The sequence below is a fragment of the Catharus ustulatus genome, chromosome 7 (assembly GCF_009819885.2).
Source record: "Catharus ustulatus isolate bCatUst1 chromosome 7, bCatUst1.pri.v2, whole genome shotgun sequence".
Lineage (NCBI taxonomy): Eukaryota > Metazoa > Chordata > Aves > Passeriformes > Turdidae > Catharus > Catharus ustulatus.
Window position 1 is genome coordinate 37,831,762 of NC_046227.1, and position 18,971 is coordinate 37,850,732.

At 43.4% G+C, this 18,971-nt stretch overlaps 1 protein-coding gene across 1 annotated transcript in view; it reads left to right on the forward strand.

Annotated features, from left to right (window-relative positions):
- Nucleotides 1-18,971, forward strand: part of KIF5C (kinesin family member 5C) — a 66,414-nt gene extending 47,443 nt beyond the window's left edge. Inside the window, exons 15-26 of the mRNA XM_033064696.1 lie at nucleotides 577-723; nucleotides 2,825-3,013; nucleotides 4,877-4,994; nucleotides 5,559-5,635; nucleotides 7,057-7,166; nucleotides 7,947-8,048; nucleotides 8,615-8,675; nucleotides 9,007-9,078; nucleotides 9,575-9,679; nucleotides 13,210-13,426; nucleotides 14,369-14,482; nucleotides 17,067-18,971. Coding sequence (XP_032920587.1) covers nucleotides 577-723; nucleotides 2,825-3,013; nucleotides 4,877-4,994; nucleotides 5,559-5,635; nucleotides 7,057-7,166; nucleotides 7,947-8,048; nucleotides 8,615-8,675; nucleotides 9,007-9,078; nucleotides 9,575-9,679; nucleotides 13,210-13,426; nucleotides 14,369-14,475 — 1,305 coding nt within the window. The 3' untranslated portion in view covers nucleotides 14,476-14,482; nucleotides 17,067-18,971. The remainder of the gene's footprint in view (nucleotides 1-576; nucleotides 724-2,824; nucleotides 3,014-4,876; nucleotides 4,995-5,558; nucleotides 5,636-7,056; nucleotides 7,167-7,946; nucleotides 8,049-8,614; nucleotides 8,676-9,006; nucleotides 9,079-9,574; nucleotides 9,680-13,209; nucleotides 13,427-14,368; nucleotides 14,483-17,066) is intronic.

The window sequence follows — 18,971 nt, forward strand, 5'->3', positions numbered from 1 at the left end:
ATTTAAAAGCTGTGTTTTGCCAAGAAAGCTGTGAAAATCTGCCTCGTGCAAGCGGCGGCGTTTTGTGGTTTTTCTGGACTCTGTGCAGCGGGGCTGGGATTTCACAGGGAGCCAGGGGACCTCGAGGAAGGAAGCAGGGAAAAAATTAATCAGCTTTTTCAGCTTTCCTGATCTCAAGGAAAAAAATGGGATCTGAGGAAAATCAAGATTGGTTTAGTAGCTTAAAGCATCCTTTTGCCTTAATTCATTACATCAACTTAAGGAGCTGTTAACAGATCTGTTTCATTAAAGACTTTGTTATCTCCCCTAGTAAAACAGATTACCACCAAATCCATTGGAAAAAATTGAATTTTCTATCCCTCTCTACCTATTTCCCTATGATTAACCTCCTTTGATGCATTATGCAAATCAGATTCTTAGCGGATTTGCTACATTTAATAGATCTAAAGGAGCCTTTGGTGGCAATGAGTTGTGAAAGTGGATTATGCCAAGGTGGAGCTGGAATGAGGAAAATCCCCCATGGAAACTGCCCAGCCTGCAGAGGGGAGGGTAATTCTCCTTTTTAACCCTTTCCAGAGTGCCCTGACAGCCACCCAGAGGGAGCTGGGCCAGCTGCAGGAGCTCAGCAACCACCAGAAGAAGAGAGCCACAGAAATCCTGAACCTGCTGCTGAAGGACCTGGGCGAGATCGGGGGAATCATCGGCACCAACGACGTGAAAACCGTGCGTGGGCTTTGTGTCTTCTCCCTTTTCCCCGTGCTCTTCCTGCAGGGAAAACACTCCAGCAAAGCAGGGAATCCCACAGGGCTTGGGCTGGAAGCTCTGCTGGTTCCAAATCCCCTCCCATGGGCAGGGACATCTCCCACTGTCCCAGGCTTGGCCACTCCAGGGATGCAGGGACAGCCACAGCTGCTCTGGGAATTCCATCCCCGCCCCTCTCCAACCTCCCAGCCAGAAATTCCTTCCCAATATCCCACCCAAATTTCATTTTCCCAGTGGAAGCCATTCCCTGCGGGCTGTCCCTCCCTCCCTTGTCCCCAGCCCCTCTCCATCTCTCCTGGATCCCCTTTAGGTCCTGGAAGGGCTCTGAGCTCTCCCTGGATCCTTCCCTTCTCCAGGGGAGCATTCCCAGCTCTCCCAGCCTGGCTGCAGCCCTGGGGGCATCAGCAGATGTGGGATGTGTGGGTCCAGCAGTCCTTCTCCCAGGACTTTGTGTAAATCCTGGCTGGGCACACAGGAGGACACTGCAGAGCTCTTTGTCTGGCTGGGAGAGGCTCCCAGTTATTCCCAGCTCAGTTTTTGGGGCCAGAGCCCATCTGGGAGTCACTGAACAGATTAATGGGGGTCTGAATTCCCCCCAAAACAATACACACATAGCCCAACTCCTTCCTTAGCTGGCATGACTGAGAATTCCCAGAATATGAAAATATTGGCTTCTGAGGTGGCCAATGTTTGCTCTGAATTTTGGTGGAGTTTGACCAGTTTTGGTCGACCCTGCTTTGAGGTTTGCCTTTGTGTGGCTCTTGGTTTGGGGGTACAGCACAGGAGGTGGCTGCTCACTTTGTCACATTTGTAGAAGAACAAAATGCTGATTTCAGAGAAAATATTTGTATGGTCATGGCTAAATGGCAGTGATGGGAATCTTTCCATGGCCAGGAAAAATCTCCTTGGTGGAGTTATTGCCACCTTTGTCTATTTAAAACCACATGAGAAGCAGCAGTGGTTAAAACTGGCAAAAGTTCATTTTTGTGATGTACGAAAACTCCTTGCCATACATTTTTTTTTTTTGTTACTTTTAGTTCACTTTTCTTTGATGTCCTGCCAAAGCTCTCTCAGATCAGCAGGAGCTCCAGCCTGTCCTGCTGCAGAGGACACAATCCCTGCTGTCCCCGTGCTGCTGCAGATTCCAGCCTTTGGAGATGTCACAGCAGCCTCTGGTGGCCGTAGGAGCAGGGACTGGGAGAGGAAATCTCTGCAAATGGAGGCAGAGGCAGTTTTGGGAAGTTTTTATAGGATCTGAGATGTCAGCACTTCAGGGGACAGCTGTCAGTGGAAATAAGGCCAGACTGAGGAGTGTTTAGGAGAATAATTTCAAATTTGTTGGCAATTAGCGTCTTCTCCAAGCGTGTCTAATCTCAGAGCAGATTGCAAATTTTGGAAAGTCTCATTTTTCAGGATTTTTGGGAGAAGAAACAGCACATGTTCCCTTCCCCTTGGCAGTGCTGGGGAAAAAAAAGGGGAAGCAGATAAGTTGAGCTGTGTGAGAACCTGCACAGCCCCTCAGTGGAATATCCTGAGCTGGAAGGGACCATGGAGGGATCATGGATCCAGCTCCTGACCCTGCAAAATCCCACCCTGGGAGTGCTGTCCAAATGTTCCTGGAGCTCTGGCAGCCTCAGGAATGTCCCCATTCCCTGGGGAGCCTGGGCAGTGCCCAGCACCCTTTCCCTGATATCCCACCTAACACCTGGATATGATAACCCTGTGTGATACCCCTTCACACAAATGTGAAATACTCAAGATAAATAAAATATACACGATAAAAGGACCAAAAAACCAACCCAAAAGCTCTGAAGGAAGATGTCTCCTTAATAAAATAAGTGCTCTTTGTGAAAAGATCCCAATTCTGGGTTTTTTTGCCCTCCAAATACGACCTTTAAATTTTCAGAAATAACTCATTCTCTTTTCCAAACCCTATTTCTGAAATGATCCCTGCCCTGTAAAACCATCCCAAATCCCAGCCCAAGCCTCCAGCCCAGCTCCCAGAGCAGGAGAAGCTCAGGGTGCTGTGGCTGGGAGCAGCTGGCACTCCCTGTGTGCTCAGTTGGCAGATGTGAACGGGGTGATCGAGGAGGAGTTCACCATGGCCAGGCTCTACATCAGCAAGATGAAATCAGAGGTGAAGTCTCTGGTGAACAGGAGCAAACAGCTGGAGAGCGCCCAGATGGACTCCAACAGGAAGATGAACGCCAGCGAGAGGGAGCTCGCAGCCTGCCAGCTCCTCATCTCCCAGGTGGGTCCTCCTGGGTGGCCTTCTGTGCTGGTTTGGAGGGCAGGTGTCTGCTGAGAAAGGCAGGAACCTCTCTTGGAATGGAGAATGTAAAGCCCCTCCCTCCAAATTATTGTAATTTTGAAATCAAGGGGCTCTCAGGCAAAGATATGGGAATTAGGAATAACAGGGAAATTAAAATAGAAATACAGCACTACAAAGAACAAACCCCAAACCCTGACACAGTCAGAGTACAGCCTGACACCCGTCAGGCAGGGTGTTGGCAGCAGTCCCATCCCATGGTGGCTGCATCCTCCTGCAGTGACAGATGTGGCTCAGCTGGAGCAGTGCTCCTGTACAAGGTGCAGTTTCCTCCCAAGCCCAGGGACGATGTGGAAGGGTCTGGTTTTCCTCTGGGATCCAGTGGGAAAGGCTGCTCTGATGTTCCAAATCTCAGATTTTATCAGGGTAGGAAATGTTTGGCTCCTCCCCTGGCTGGAGCATCTCCCCAAGGGATGATGGAATTTTATCAGCCATGCCCTGGGACTCAATGACCATGAACAGGAGAGATCTCCTGGAGGGAGGATGGGCTGTGAAAAGATAAAGATCCCTGCCCCAGCTGGTTTAACAGCTGGCCATTAACAGGAGATATCCCACAGAGATCAGGATCACTGCCCCACCTGGTTTAACAGATGGTGATAGGATACAAACTTGTGGTCGCATCCTGTATTGCAACCCAATTCACCTTCCCAACCTCCTTCCCCACGGAATGTGTGTGCCAGCAGTGAGACATGGGCCTTGTGGAGCACAGCACTGTTGATTCTTGGGTGTTTTTTTGTTTTCCTCCCCCTCAGTGTTTTTCAGCACATCCTGAGGTTGTGTGCTGAGCTCTGGCAAGGTCACGTCCTGCTGTAGGTCTCTAAAAATGTGTTTGGTGGAATAGCACTGAAATTCCTCCCTGGAGGTGATTCCTCACCAGGAATTTGTTGATTTGTTTGATTTTCCAACCTGGTTCATTCTGTCATTCTGTAATTTGTATCCTGGATCACTTTAAAAGATCACTGTCTGCATTTTTCACAAGCCAAACCTTTGGGGATCTCCCCAGATCTGCTCTGTGGGTGTGCTGCTGAGAAAATGAGGCAGCAAACTGCAAAAAACCATGGAAAACTTTGTGGGATAGAAATCCAGGGGGTGGGAGGGGGGTTCTGAGTGGGTGATGGCTGTGGAGAGGGGCTGAGAGCTCTGACACCCTCACCTGCATGGGAATGGACGTGGGAAGGGAAAGGCATCATCCAATTTCCTGTATTTCATTCCCTAGCAGTTATCTTGAACAAACCTGGAGCAGGGAGAGCCCCTTTTCCTTCAACACATTGTCTTTGTTCAGTTCTACTCAATCTTTTAAATGAAGATGCAATAATCCAGACAGCATCTTAATTTTTATCCTCAAATTAGAATATTTCAATTCTATTTTGGGTGTTTTCACTGGAAACTTTGCTGTTTTTTATTTCCCCATAAGCCCTTCTAGTTCAGAAGGTTTTTGGGAAGAACCAAACCCTCAGGATGGCTGGGGAGAGTCCACCTGAGCTTCTGCAGGGTGAAGATCCCAAAGTCAGCTCAAGGCTGGTGTCCTGCTGCTTTTAAAAAGCTGCTGCTGTTGGTTTAACACCCAGCCAGGAGCTTGCAAGGATGTTTTGGGATTACTGCCTGAATTCCAAATTGGGCTGTGACCTCTAAAAAACACAGCTTGGATCTCTTAGCTCCTTCCCAGACATTTAGCTGTGAGTTCTCCCAGTCATCACCTCTGGATGTGGAAATCCTTTCTGTGTTCACTCCTTTGTGAATTCCTAGGGGATCCTCCCCTCTCACTGCTGCTCCCTGTCTTTTCAGCACGAAGCAAAGATCAAATCCCTGACAGACTACATGCAGAACATGGAGCAGAAGAGGAGGCAGCTGGAGGAGTCCCAGGACTCTCTCAACGAGGAGCTGGCCAAGTTACGCGCTCAAGGTACAACGCTGCCCATCATTCCTGTCTTAGAAAACTCTCTTGTGTTTTAATGGCGTGAAAAATTATAAAATCACCACACAGATCCTTTACCAAACAGCACCAATCAGCCTTGCAAAATATTCTGTGAAATTCTGGATTTAGCTGAATTTCAGTTGTCCCTCTGCAAAATCCCTGCCCCGTTCAAACAAAGCTGCCTCCCTTAGTTGTGCACAAGTTGTGTCTTTCCCAGCTGACTTCATTTTAGGGATTGCTTGGTTTTCCCCTTCCAATTTAATGTGGAAAATTGTGTAGGTATCAGAAGAAGTTCTTGTGGTTTTTCTAAACTCCTGGGTTGTATAAATTCACAGCCTTAAAATCATTCTGGATTTCTGCACAAGGGATTTTTTTTTGAGGGAGCAGCAGGTGGGGGCCAAGACTTTTAAATTTTTTAAATTTTTTTTTTTATCATCTCCTGCATTGTTAGAACAGAATCTCCATTCAGTCTCCTGGAATATATTAAATTTGTTTAAAAATCCAAAATTTAAATTTAAAATTTTAAGTTAAACTGTCTCCACCTTCAAACAGAAAAAATGCATGAAGTCAGCTTCAAGGACAAGGAGAAGGAGCACCTGACACGACTCCAGGATGCAGAGGAGATGAAGGTAGTTTGGAACAGTGGAAATTCTGAGGGAATTTCTGTGTGAGATTGTTCATTGGGGTGGAAATTTGTCCTCCTGTTCACATGGCCAAAAATTACATTGATTCACCTCTGTGTTACACTAATTTTTTGCTGCTGAAAGTCAATTTGCTCAGAAGTGAATGAGGCTGCTGAGGTTAATATCATTTAGGTTCTTATAAATTTGATTTTAAAAGAGGCTACTTCCCCAAAGTTTGGCTGGAATTCTGATTATCTCCTGGAAATAATAATAAAATATATAAACCCATTTTCTGGTTTTTTCCCTTTGAAATGCAAATTGCAAACAAGGAAAAAGACAGTTTTACAAGGATGGTGATAGAGGTTTGCCAGCTGCAGAACTCTTCCCTCCATTATAAAAATTTTAAGTGATTAAAGCAGTTGTAAAATTGTTAAATGATTAAAGCAGTTGTGATTACAGCTCCAAGAAAAAAAGACCAAACCTTTTGTTAACAGTCTAAAGAGACAAATTGAGTTTTTCCTGCTGCTCAAGGCATATTTACTCCTAGAATTTCAATTTAAATAACAATTTCAGTAGCAGGAGCGTGGATAAACAATTTTCAGAGGCTTGGGTTTAATTTCTGCCACAGGTTGAGCTGCACAAGAATAAACAATTCTCAGAGATTTGAGTTTTATTTTTGCCACAGATAGAGCTGTACAAGGAAAACCAATGCTCAGAGATTTGGGTTTAATTTCTGGAGCTGTACAAATGCAGCTGTACAAGCACAAGGATAAACAATTCTCAGAGGTTTGGTGTTTATTTCTAGAGCTGTACAAGTACCAAAAATTCTCAGAGGTTTGGGTTTAATTTCTACTACAGATAGAGCTGTACAAGAATAAACAATTCTCAGAGGTTTGGGGTTTATTTCTAGAACTGTACAAGTACAAAAACATTTCAGAGGTTTGAATTTTATTTCTAGAGCTGTACAAGTACAGCTGTACAAGTACAAGGATAAACAATTCTCAGAGGTTTGGGGTTTATTTCTAGAGCTGTACAAGTACCAAAAATTCTCAGAGGTTTGGTGTTTATTTCTGCTACAGGTAGAGCTGTACAAGGATAAACAATTCTCAGAGGTTTGGGGTTTATTTCTGCTACAGGTAGAGCTGTGCAAATATTTCCTGGGTGAATAAGAGAAGTAAGAGAGGATTGGGGTAAAATCAGTGTCATTTGTGGCCAAGCCCTTGGTTTTCATGTAGTTAAAATTCGTTAAAATTGTTGTATATTTGTTGCTAAAAACTGAATTAAACGTTTGGATGAGCAGGCACAGGGTTTTGTGATGAGAGAAGGAAATGCCAGGCAGATTGCTGAATGGGTTTGGAGGTTTTCCCCCAAATCCAGAGCTGGGTGAGGGGAGCTGTGTGTCCTGAGTGCTGCCCTGGTGTTTGCAGAAGGCTCTGGAGCAGCAGATGGAGAGCCACAGGGAAGCCCACCAGAAGCAGCTGTCCAGGCTGAGGGATGAAATCGAAGAGAAGCAGAAAATCATCGATGAAATCAGGGAGTAAGTTCACCCTCTCCACCCCTCCCTCTGTCCTGGGATGCTTTGGGGTTGGTTTTTTAGATTTGATTGATGTTTCTTTGCAAGTTCTGTCCTTACACGCAGCAGCCCAGGCTGTAATTATTTTGCAAGGGTGGATTACGGTGTCTAATTCTTTATTGGGGAGCTTTAACAAGGCCATAAAATTATAGAGTTTAAAAAAAAAAAAAAGGGTAATGTTGCACCTGCAGGTCAGTAGGTGAGAGGAGCTTGGAGGAGAGCAGGTTTTAAAGGATCATGGAATCATTTGGGTTGGAAAATGCCTTTAAGGTCATTGAGTTCATCCCCAGGAAGGTTTTGAGGTTGTCCCACAGCAACCAGTGCTGCCCCAAACCTTCTGAGAGTCCAGCACCTCCCATTTTCACACATTTTAATGTTTTTTCCTCACACACCAACGTGATTCTGTCATGTGTTGCTCCTGTATTCTTATTTTTCTAAAATTTAGGCATGCTTTGATCATATTTATTGTGTGGCCAAAGATTAATTGTAGGGAAATGAGGAAGCAGAAAGATGCCAACAATTTGTATCCTCCTTTAAGGCAAACAAAACAAAGCACTGAATTAAGCTCTCCAATACTGTAAAATAAACTCCTTTAGGTTTTTTATGCTTCATTTCTTCCAGAATTTTTCAGTAGAGAGTTACAGCTTCACTTTTTCTCTGCCCAATCCCATTTTGTTAGTGGGGATTTACCCTCCCTTCCTCCTGGGGTTCAGGCTGAGCTGACTTTTCCTTTCACTTTTCCAGCATGAACCAGAAGCTGCAGCTGGAACAGGAGAAGCTGAGTGCTGATTATGATAAATTAAAAATTGAGGACCAGGAAAGAGAAATGAAACTGGAAAAGCTCATGTGAGTGCACCTGGTGTCCCTGAACCTCTTCATGTGTCCATGGAAAAGGGTTTGTGTTGGAATATTCACACTGAAGGCATCATTTCAATAACAAAGCCAACAGGAGCAACTAATAAATAAATAAATACCAATTACTCTCTATTTTTATACCACAGTTTTTTCTATAGTGGCTTTGATAACTGCCAAAAAGAGTTTATTAGAGCTCTGATTTTATAAAATATCCCATCAAGTGTTAAATCTCTCATTCCTTAACAGACAGCAAAACAAGCATTGGGAAGGTGGGAATTTTTGGTGGGGTTTTGTTGATTTTTTTGGGGTTTTAAATCAGATATCTGAGATAAAGGCTTTCCTGGAAATGAGAAAGAAAAATCCAATGTGTGGACACAAATATGGAGGTGGTGACTCAGGCTTTCCACGTGGTAAAATTGGATATTTGGGGCAGTCAAAAGCATAATTAGAGATGTGCAGTTTGCTGCCACCTGCAGATGTGCTGCTGCAGGTGGATGTTGATTGATTCTTCTCTGTTTATTGTGACTGATTCATGTTCCATGCTGTGATCTTTGCAGACTCCTTAATGATAAAAGAGAACAAGCAAGAGAAGACCTTAAAGGGCTGGAGGAAACAGTGGTAGGTCTTAATTACACTTAATTCAGCTTTTCTGTATGCCCTGGTGATGTATATTTTAATTTTTGAGTAAACAGCTTTGAACTAACTAAATTAAAATTTTTTAAAGTTGGTTTTGCCATTTTTGGAGAAGTTGTTCTCTTCAGGGTGGTTTTGGGGCTTTATTTTGTGGCATTCAAGTTTGGGCCAATGTGATTCCTAGAGAGAGAATCCCAAGTTCATTTCTCCTGTTACCAACTCAAATCCAAGGAGAACTTTTACACCAGAGCATCTACTATATCCTAGTAATTTGTGGTTTTTTTTAAAAAATAATGTTTTGTTATTTTTGTTGCAGGCAAGGGAGCTTCAGACTCTTCACAATCTGCGCAAACTGTTTGTCCAGGATCTTACCACCCGTGTTAAAAAAGTAAAACTCCACTCTTTTAAACCCAAATATTCTCCTTTTTGTGCAGTATTCTTGTGATTTGCTGGAAGCCTTTAGTGCATGCAGTTACAAAATGGGATAATGTCTTTTTTAGTAGCAGTGAGAATCAAGATTAAAACTGTTGTGATGTTTATCAGCTTTTAATTGGTCCTTATTAGATAAGGAAAATGTTGGTTGAGGGAAATGAACTTATCCAGTTCAACTACAAAAGATGATGAGCTTCAGAAATTATTTAGTATTGTTTGATTTTCCTATTCAGGATTCCCCCATAATTCAGTAAAAATAGCTTGTTTTTTTTTGTTTTTGTGTAAAGGGAAAATGCAATTCCTAAATATCAAGTGAAGAGTTAAAATAATTTCTCTTAAATTTGAGGCTCTGTAAAACTTTTCTGCCTTTGGGGAGCTCAGATTTGCCAAAGAGCTGAGCTTCCCCTTGACTTTGTGCCTGGCTTTGCTGAGTGCTGCAATTTTGTGTGCAGAGTGTGGAACTGGACAGTGATGATGGAGGTGGAAGCGCTGCGCAGAAGCAGAAAATTTCCTTTCTTGAGAACAACCTGGAACAACTTACAAAGGTTCACAAACAGGTAAAGGCTCCCTTTCCCTCCTTTTCCCTCCTTCTTCCTCATTCCCTCCTTTCTGTCCTTCCCTCCCTCCATCAGAAAATGCACTTTTCTAATATTTACAAGGGTGATTTTGGAAGGTAGCCTGTGCTGTCTGAGGAAAAGGTGCCCACTAAACTCCTTGGCATTAGGAGCTGCTCTTCCCACTCCCTGTACTTCTAGGAATGTGGTAAAAAAGGAATCTTTATTTTTTTCTGTGAAAATAGGTTTGTTTTGGCACTAGGAAATAGATAAAAATAGCTGTTTTCTGGATGGTCTGTGCATCCTCAATTTGACTCCTGGCCTGAAGCTGCTCAGAGGCACCTTGGAGGTGATTGGAGAGGATTGAACCAGCAGAGAAACAATGAAAACAATGGAATTGGGAATGGAATTGGGAATGGAATTGGGTTTGTCTGTGCAGCTGTGCCTCCCTGGGCTACTGAGGTTGGTGATTTTTGGGCTTGCCCATTTGTGTGTCCTCCCTCCTTCACGAAATTCCAGTTTTGTACAATCCCAGATTTGGAATTATTGCCATGGCAGGGACACTTCCCACTGTGCCAGGCTGCTCCAAGCTCTCCAAACCTGGCCTTGGACACTTCCAGGGATCCAGGGGCAGCCACAGCTTCTCTGGACACCCTGTGCCAGCACCTCCCCACTCTCCCAGGGAAGAATTTCTCCCTAAAATCTCCCCTCCCAGGATGCTGGAGCTGTGTCCCACTGTTCAGGCACACAACACAACCCAAAAAGCTGTTTTGGTTTCTTTTTAGAGCTGTGATCTGACACTGTGCCCTGCACTCTCCTGAGGCTCTATCAGTGACCCACACTCCCAGATCTGCTTTAATAATTCCTGCACAAGTGCCAAAAGAACAGGAAGTGCTGGACTGTGACAAGTGCCCACTAAGGTTTGGGGTTTTGAGATTCCCTGGGAACAGATGGTTTAAAGACCTACTTTCTAAATGTGGAAACTGGGACATGTTCAGAGTGGTTCTTCTTTCACCATTTTGCCTTTTTTTTTTTTTTATTTTGCACTCATTTCACGCATCTGCTGGGTTTCAAATGTGTTTTTTATAGCTCTCATTAGCGTGTATTTACTCAAAATCAACTTGGAATCCACATCTTGTAGGAAACTTAGAGGGAAAAGTGACATTGGACTTGATATCACCCTGCTTGCATTTTGTATCATAACTATTTCACACAACAAGGGTTCAGCACTTGCAGAAAAGGCACATTGTGACAACGTTTTTTTTAGCTTGTTTGTGTTTTTCTCCAGCACCAAGCCTGGCCCAGCAGGTGTAAAATGGTCTGATTGTTAAACAACCTGTGAATGTCAGGACATGCTGTTGCTTTGCTGTATTATTAATGTGGTTGTTAATCCACTTTTTGCTCCAGGAAAGAAAGAGTCCCTCCTTTGGAGCAGATTTCTGTTGACTTCCAGCAGTGGTGTGATCTGTTCAGTAGGAACTGTGCTGGATTTTCTGCCTGTTTGCCTCAGTTTTGTGTTTATTAAAAATCAATCCTCTCTTGCTGCATGGGAAGTCAGATGTGATTTGTATAATTGATAGAGCTCACTCAGGTTCATATTAAACTGAGGGAGTGCATGAATTTAAAGTGGCATATAATCATTATATTTGTAGTTAGAGGCCTGAAAGTGATTTCTTAGTGAAGTTCCCAGTTTTTCCACATGGCTGAGTAGGGAACACAAAGGTGAACACATCAGAACCACTGGAAGTGATAAATTTGGGGTGATCCCTGGTGTTGTCTGTAAGATACATTCAGGCATTATTATTTTAAAATAATGAGGTGATCAAAGATTTGCAAAATCCTGGAGATTTCTGTGTTCTGAGGAAATGTAGACTTTCTGCTGCAATTTTTGAGGTGCAGAGAAGCAAATCTGGCTGTCAAGCACTCTGCAGTGTCAGGGCTGGTCCTGGAGTCCTCATCTTTCAGGATCAGCTCTGTGGAATATTGCTGAATGCAATAAACTCTATTTTTTCTCTGATCTTTTTGTACAATTTAAATGAATATCACTCCTCAGCCAGACAAGTGAATTTTGTGAGTAGAGCTGAGCTTGAATGACACTCTCAGGCACAGGGTGGGATTGTTGGGGTTCTCTGTGTGGGGTAAGGAGCTGGACTTGATTCTTGTGGGTCCATTCCAGCTCAGGACATTCTAAATTTCCATTTAAACTAAGATTTTTACATTAATTTCTGTTTAATTTTAATATATGAGGTGTGGAGAGTAACCAATGGCGTTTTCCTTCCTCCTTGTGAGGCGACTTTTTCCGCCATTTCTCTGAGGAGATTTTTACCACTTTCTTTTGACCTTGTGTGTCCATTCCAACTCGGGACATTCTAAATTTCTATTTAAACTAAGCTTTTCATATTAATTTCTGGAAGAAATCTGTTTAATTTTAGTACATGGGGCGTGGAGAGCAAATGCTGGCGTTTCCTCCTTTTCCTCATTGTGAGGCGACTTCTCCCACTATTTCTCTGAGGAAATTTTTTCCACTTTCTTTTGACCTCGTGTGTCCATTCCAGCTCAGGACATTCTGAATTTCCATTCAAAGTAAGTTTTCACATTAATTTCTGGAAGAAATCTGTTGAATTTTAGTACATGAAGCGTGGAGAACAAATGGTGGTGTTTCCTCCTTTGTGAGGCGACTTCTCCCTCCATTTTTCTGAGGAGATTTCCCCCACCATTTCTCTGAGGAGACTTTTCCCTCCATTTTTCTGAGGAGATTTTCCTGCCATTTTTCTGAGGAGATTTCCCCCTCCATTTTTCTGAGAAGATTCTCCCCACCATTTCTCTGAGATCTTTCCCTCCATTTTTCTGAGGTGATTTCCCCCACCATTTTTCTGAGGAGATTTCCCCCACCATTTTTCTGAGGAGATTTTCCCTACCATTTCTCTGACGGGACTTCTCCTGCCATTTTTCTGAGGAGATTTTCCCCGCCATTTCTCTGAGGAGATTTTCCTCTCAATTTTTCTGAGGGGACTTTCCCCTCAATTTCTTTGAGGAGATTTCCCCCGTCATTTTTCTGAGAAGATTCTCCCCACCATTTCTCTGAGGAGATTTTTCCCTCAATTTTTCTGAGGAAATTTCCCCTGCCATTTTTCTGAGGAAATTTTCCTGCCATTTCTCTGAGATTTTCCCCACCATTTCTCTGAGGAGATTTCCCCCGCCATTTTTCTGAGGAGATTTTCCCCACCATTTCTCTGAGGGGACTTTTCCCTCCATTTTTCATTTTTCTGAGGAGATTTTCCCTGCCATTTTTCTGAGGGGACTTTCCCCTCCATTTCTTTGAGGAGATTTTCCCCGCCATTTCTCTGAGGAGATTTTCCCCACCATTTCTCTGAGCAGGTATTCCCCACCATTTCTCTGAGGAGACTTCCCCCGCCATTTTTCTGAGGAGATTTCCCCCACCATTTCTCTGAGATTCTCCCCACCATTTCTCCGAGGAGATCCCCCCACCTTTCTTTTGACCTCCTTTAATTTTCAACCCGCTCTCCCCGCAGCTGGTACGTGATAATGCAGATCTTCGTTGCGAGCTTCCTAAGCTGGAGAAACGCCTTCGCGCTACGGCGGAGCGAGTCAAGGCCCTGGAGAGTGCACTGAAGGAGGCCAAGGAGAACGCCATGCGCGACCGCAAGCGCTACCAGCAGGAGGTGGATCGCATTAAGGAGGCCGTGAGAGCCAAAAACATGGCCCGGAGAGCACACTCTGCCCAAATTGGTGAGGACATGGAGCTAAAGGCGCTGCCCACGTGCTTTTGGTGGTTGGGGGTTGAGTAAAACACAAGCTGCTTCCAGGAATCTTGAAAGGCCTCGTTTTTTGTTTTTTTTTTTCATGGAATCTGCCCCACCTTGAGTTGAAAGAGGCTGTGCTGTTCCACTGGGTAAATAAAGGGCATAATGGGTTTTGTGTGTCCTTCTAGTGACCTGAAAACTTGTCTCCTTAAATTAGTCGCTCACTTTCTTCCTCCTCCTCCCCCCCACATGCTCTTTCTCTCTGCTTTTATTCTTTCCTTGCCTTTCTGGGCCTTGTCCCTTTCTCTTTTTTCCCCCTGATTACTCCTCTATGTGATTTAATTCCAAACAAATCTTCCTTTGTAATTCAGATATTGATATATTTCCGAGGCACAATGTAATGCGTGCACGCCGCAGAGGAATGGGGCAATTCTTGGAATGATTTGTTGGGATTGCTAAAGGAGAATTGATAAAGGTGAATTGCTAAAGGTTTAGATGGAGATGATAATGTTGGGGTATTAAATCCTGAGGGAAAGTCACACAGCACCAAGTGTCACCTCCTGAATGCTCCCTCTTGTAGGGAGCCATCAAAGTTTTGCTTTAAATCTTCTGGAATGGTGTAAATTAGACAAAATGTGCCTCATGTCCCACTAAGTGACTTCCCTCTGTTGTTAGGCATTCCATAATCTTTGCAGATCCAATGCATGGGAATGTGGAAGAGCTCTGCCATCAGGAAAAAGGACCTGCCACCAGGAAAATGGGTGTATTTGTTGTTGGCCAAGGCGGGGAACTCTGGTGTAGAAACCACACTGCCAAGCACAGCTCTGAGCTGGGAAACAATGGGGCTTCCCTTGGAGGAGAAGGGGAGGTGGGAAGCTAAAATGTGAAAGTTAAATGTCTTGTTTGGTGCCTTCCTTCCTCTCTGCAGCCAAGCCCATCCGCCCTGGTCACTACCCAGCGTCTTCTCCGACGGCCGTCCACGCCATCCGAGGGGGAGGGATGTCCAACTCCAGCTACTACCACAGCACCAAATAAACGAGAGGTGAGGCCACAGCAACCTGCTCACCTCTGCTCCCACTGACCACTCAGCTCCCTTGCATTTCATCTTGCTTTTAGGAGACTCACAGTCTTTTTTTTTTTCTATTTTTAGTAGTTGTTTGCTGATAATTGCAATACTCGTTAATTGAGTGCCTGTTAAGAGGCTTTGCTAGCTGCTGAGGAGAGGTTTTATTTTAATGATTTAGCACTTAAAGTTTTTTTTTTTCTTTTGGTATATCTGGACCAAAATTCACACATAGAGGTATGAAACTCATGTAGAAAAATTACAGTTCCAGAGGTTCCTTCTGCCAGCATCATCTTCTGCTTTCTGAACCATGCGTTTCCATGTTGGGATATTGCAGCCTGGGATAGGGGTAGAGCAGCTGTCAGTGGCAGCAAGAGACATCTCCAAATTTGAGTGTCACCATTTGGCACACTTTGCACCCTTAATCCTTTCATGAAAAAAAAAAACAACTAAATATTTTACTTTAATTGCCAAGGCTTGAGGGCTTCTCCTAAGCAAAAGATGAGCAGCATATTCCCAGCACACTGTTCCATGAACTCCATTCTCCCATTTCTTTCTTGAAATGCACATTATTGGAGAGATTTTATATCTGCATTATTTTAGATGATCACTTGCCAAGAGGGGATGGCAGCGAGTGGCAGTGAAAAGCAGCTTGGGGACAAAAAACTTGTCCCTCCAAGTCTGGCTTTTTGCCCTCCTTGAGGATTAATTCTGTCTCATGACTCTCTTCATGGTCTGTGGTCTCCTGGAGGCATTCTTGGGTGTTTTTAGCTTTTTTTTGGGGAATGTTTCATGTCAGGCTTGCATGCCAAGCATCCATCACGCCACACTCAAGCTGTTATTGTGCTGGGGGATTGTTCCTGCTCAGCTTCCAGCAACAAATATTTCCTCTGTGGATAAATTAGGGCAAGGCTTTGCTGAGTGGTTTTGTCCATTCTGGTCTGAAATTGGCTTTTCCACCTCAGGAGTGAGGTGCCTCTGTTTCATTGCATTCCCACCTCTGTGACCTGGCAAAGAGTGGGGTACAGAGCCTTGTCAAGGATTTCTAAACACTTCTTGTAACAGCTACTCTGAGGGGGAAAAAGCTGCCACCAGCCCCAAATAAATGCACCTTTAATTCACCAACTGCACTGAAATGAAGAGTCAGACTCAAACAGGCCACACATGTCAAGAGAACAACTGTAGATTAATAAAAGGTGTTACTAAAATAACCACACTTCAAACTAGATGGGTTTGTAATAACAAGACAGGACTGTGGAAGTCAGGAAAAAGCAATCAGGAGGCTTAAAATACTCACCAGGTATTTCAGATGCTGAGGTTTAGATTTGAGGGCTGTGGAGATGAGCAGGTTCAGGCCATGTTGCAGAGGAGCACCAGGGAAAATGAGGCTGGAGAAAAAGAAGATGGAAGATCTTGGGAGAAACTGGATAAAATTAAGGACTTGGGGTTTCTGGAAAAAAAAAATTAGGAAAAATCTGAAAACCAAATGTCAGCCCTACAGGTTGGAATGAAACCATTTCAACAGTGTGTTGTAGGTTTTCTACTCACATCCAGAAATAAATGTGGAAGGTGTAGTCCAGGAAGGCTGAGAAGTGATTGGAGGTCAATTCTCTTCAGTTTTGGTCGTTTGATTGAGAATTTTATTGGCAAATTCCAATTTGGCTGCCAAATTGGAGTAATCTGAATTTTGGGGTTGGATGGAAACCCAGGGGTCTGAGTAAGGGTGTTAATAAGGGTGCTACCAGTGCAGGGAAAACCTCATCCAGATTATTTCCTGAGCTTTGGAATGGTGCAGTTGTACCCAGCGGGAACTAGAACAGAATTTTCTTTTATAGCCATTTAACAGCAGAGAAATGAAACTGAGGTCCCTATTTCAACATTTGCTGAGGAGAGATTTATCTTGTGTTCATCCATTATTCACCATAAAGATAAAAGACACTTAGTGCTGTTAGACTGGTCAGTGGTTATGATTGATGTACCCAGCAGATGGAAGAGAAAGAAATGTGGGTTTTAATAAAATGTGTTTGTCTATGTGCATGTATAAAATTATAAATTATATTTTTATCATATTATATATAAAATATTTTAGATATTTCTGTAAACACTTATTTTATATAAGTGTATATATGTCAGGAAAAGATCTCTGTCAGGAGACAGGGAACAGAAGGATTGCTTTGAATTTGTATTTTTTCATCCTTTTGATTCATAATTTTCAAACTCTGCTGCTGTTTCTTTCCCCCCTTATTACATGAGATAAAAGAGATAAACACACACCAGCTCCTCAGCACATCCAATGAGCCAGGAGAAAAATCCCATTAAAGGAACAGAAAATTGAAGGAGCAAAAAAAAGTGTTTGGGTGAGACATAATTCCAGGCTACAGGTGGCAGACAGTGAATTCCACCAGGAGAATTGGCTCATTTTGTGAGACCCAAATTCCTTAATTTTTAAAAATGTGTCTCTGGATTCATCTCTCTGCTTGCTGCCCACCTCATTTTGGGTGCTCTGCTTTCCAACCCCCCCAAACCCACTAATTTTGCTTTCTTTTCTCGCTCTCTCTGGCAGGTCAGTTCCACTTAGCATGTTAAGGACTGTCATTAAGTCACATTAGTTTCTTTTTTTGCCCCTCTCCAACCACGTCCTGCCCATCCTGCGCTTCCCACGGCTCCAGGTACTCCGAGCTTCGTAGGATCTCCACGTGTCCAGCTCAGCTCCTCCAGATCCTTGTACAATTCTGGAACATTCCCACCTCAGTAAGGATGACAGGGAGTCTGCCACTCCGAATTCCACGAGCCCTTGGCGCTGCTTAGGTTGGGGCTTCTCCACTCAGAGTGATGCTTTTTGTTTTTGGGGTTTTTTTTTTTTTTTTCCAAGTCCTCTGTTGGTAATTCCCGACTTCTGGCATCGAGGAATTAATTACTCAATGACCAAGTGCCATCAAAGGCAGGTGATTGTGCTCTGTCATGACTGATTTCCTGTATAATATACATATTGTTTTATATTTTTAGGGGATGAAAATGTGCTGCTATGTGGTTTAATTTTACTGCTTAACATTTTCAGAAGGAAATTTCCCCAAAGAACCATTTGTAATATCCTGATTTAAAAAAAAAATAATAATCTTTGGACTGTATAAAATAACCTTTATTGCAGTACCTGGTAAAGAACAAATGGGATGCAGAGAAATCTGTTAGTATAGACCTAGGATTTGAAGTTTGGTAGTTCCATGAATTTATCTGTGTGACCTGTTTGAAAATTAAACTATTTCCTTGTAGTTTTCCCTACAGTGGTGGGTTTTCCTGGAGTGGGATGACTTAGCCACATGTTTGTAAGAGTTGTTCCCTAGGAATTTTTGAAGGATTTCAGAATGCTGTGGAACTCTTGCCTTGGAAAATCTGACAAGCATTTCCCCCCTCCCCCTTTCCCCAGACAAGCCCCGATCTGCTCACACCGGAATTCACATCCCAGAGGGAACAAAGCAAAATAAAATCCCCCAAGCCCTCCCTTCAAAAAATCCAAAAGGAGGTGAGAGCTGTACACTCTTTGCAGACCAAATTTGGGATTTTATTTTTTTTTTTTTTTTTTTGCTGGGATGTGAGGAGCACGTTGCCAGGGGAAGGGAATGTCTTTCTAAGCCACTCTATCCACTCATCCTAGGAAGGGAAGGAAAAGCCTTCCTTGGATCTCTCAGACAGCAAATTTCCATCTTCCCAGCAAGGGGGCACTGGAATTGCTCTGGGAAGGTTCTGCTGGCAGGCAGAAGGTGCTGCTCCTCCTCCTCCTCCTCCTCCTCCTTCCTCCCTCCCTCCACATCTCCTGGGGCAGGTGGGACTCCAGGAAGCTGGAATTCCAGGAAGGCTCCAGGAATCTGGAATTCAGGAAGGCTCCAGCTGAGCTTAGCCCTCTGGTCTCCTTTTTGCTCTTCTTTCATTTGAGGTTGATTGGGATTTTTTTTTAAATTTCTGAATGTGTAGGTGTAGAGCTCTTCAGTTCCATAGAGCATTTTGGAAGATTGTGAGTTGACTTTAGATATTTTTTTTCTACTGAAATTAGGGTGTTGCAAAGTAAGTTGAACTTTATTTAACTGGTTTTGTTTTTTGGTTTTTGTTTTTTGGGTTTTTTTTTAATGTTGCACTATTTTGGGAGAGCATTTTGCTAAACATATTTAATGAAGTTGCAGATTTGCATGTATTTAATTTATTTTGTATTTTCCAAAGTTTTATATTTTCTTTCGTTACGTGCATGTGCACTGCCAGAAGAATGAACTGTGAACTTGCCATATGCAATCTTTAATAAAATCACTAACTCAGAACTACTCTGTGCTATCTTACCAGCTGGTCAGAGCTGAGGTTTCTACTAGGAATTAATAATCCTCTTGTTTTGGTTCTAGGAAAAGATCCCAAGCTTATTTGCTGTCGAAGATTTTTGTACTGTAGCTAATTTTTGTTGTGGCACGGAATTCCATTGTAAATG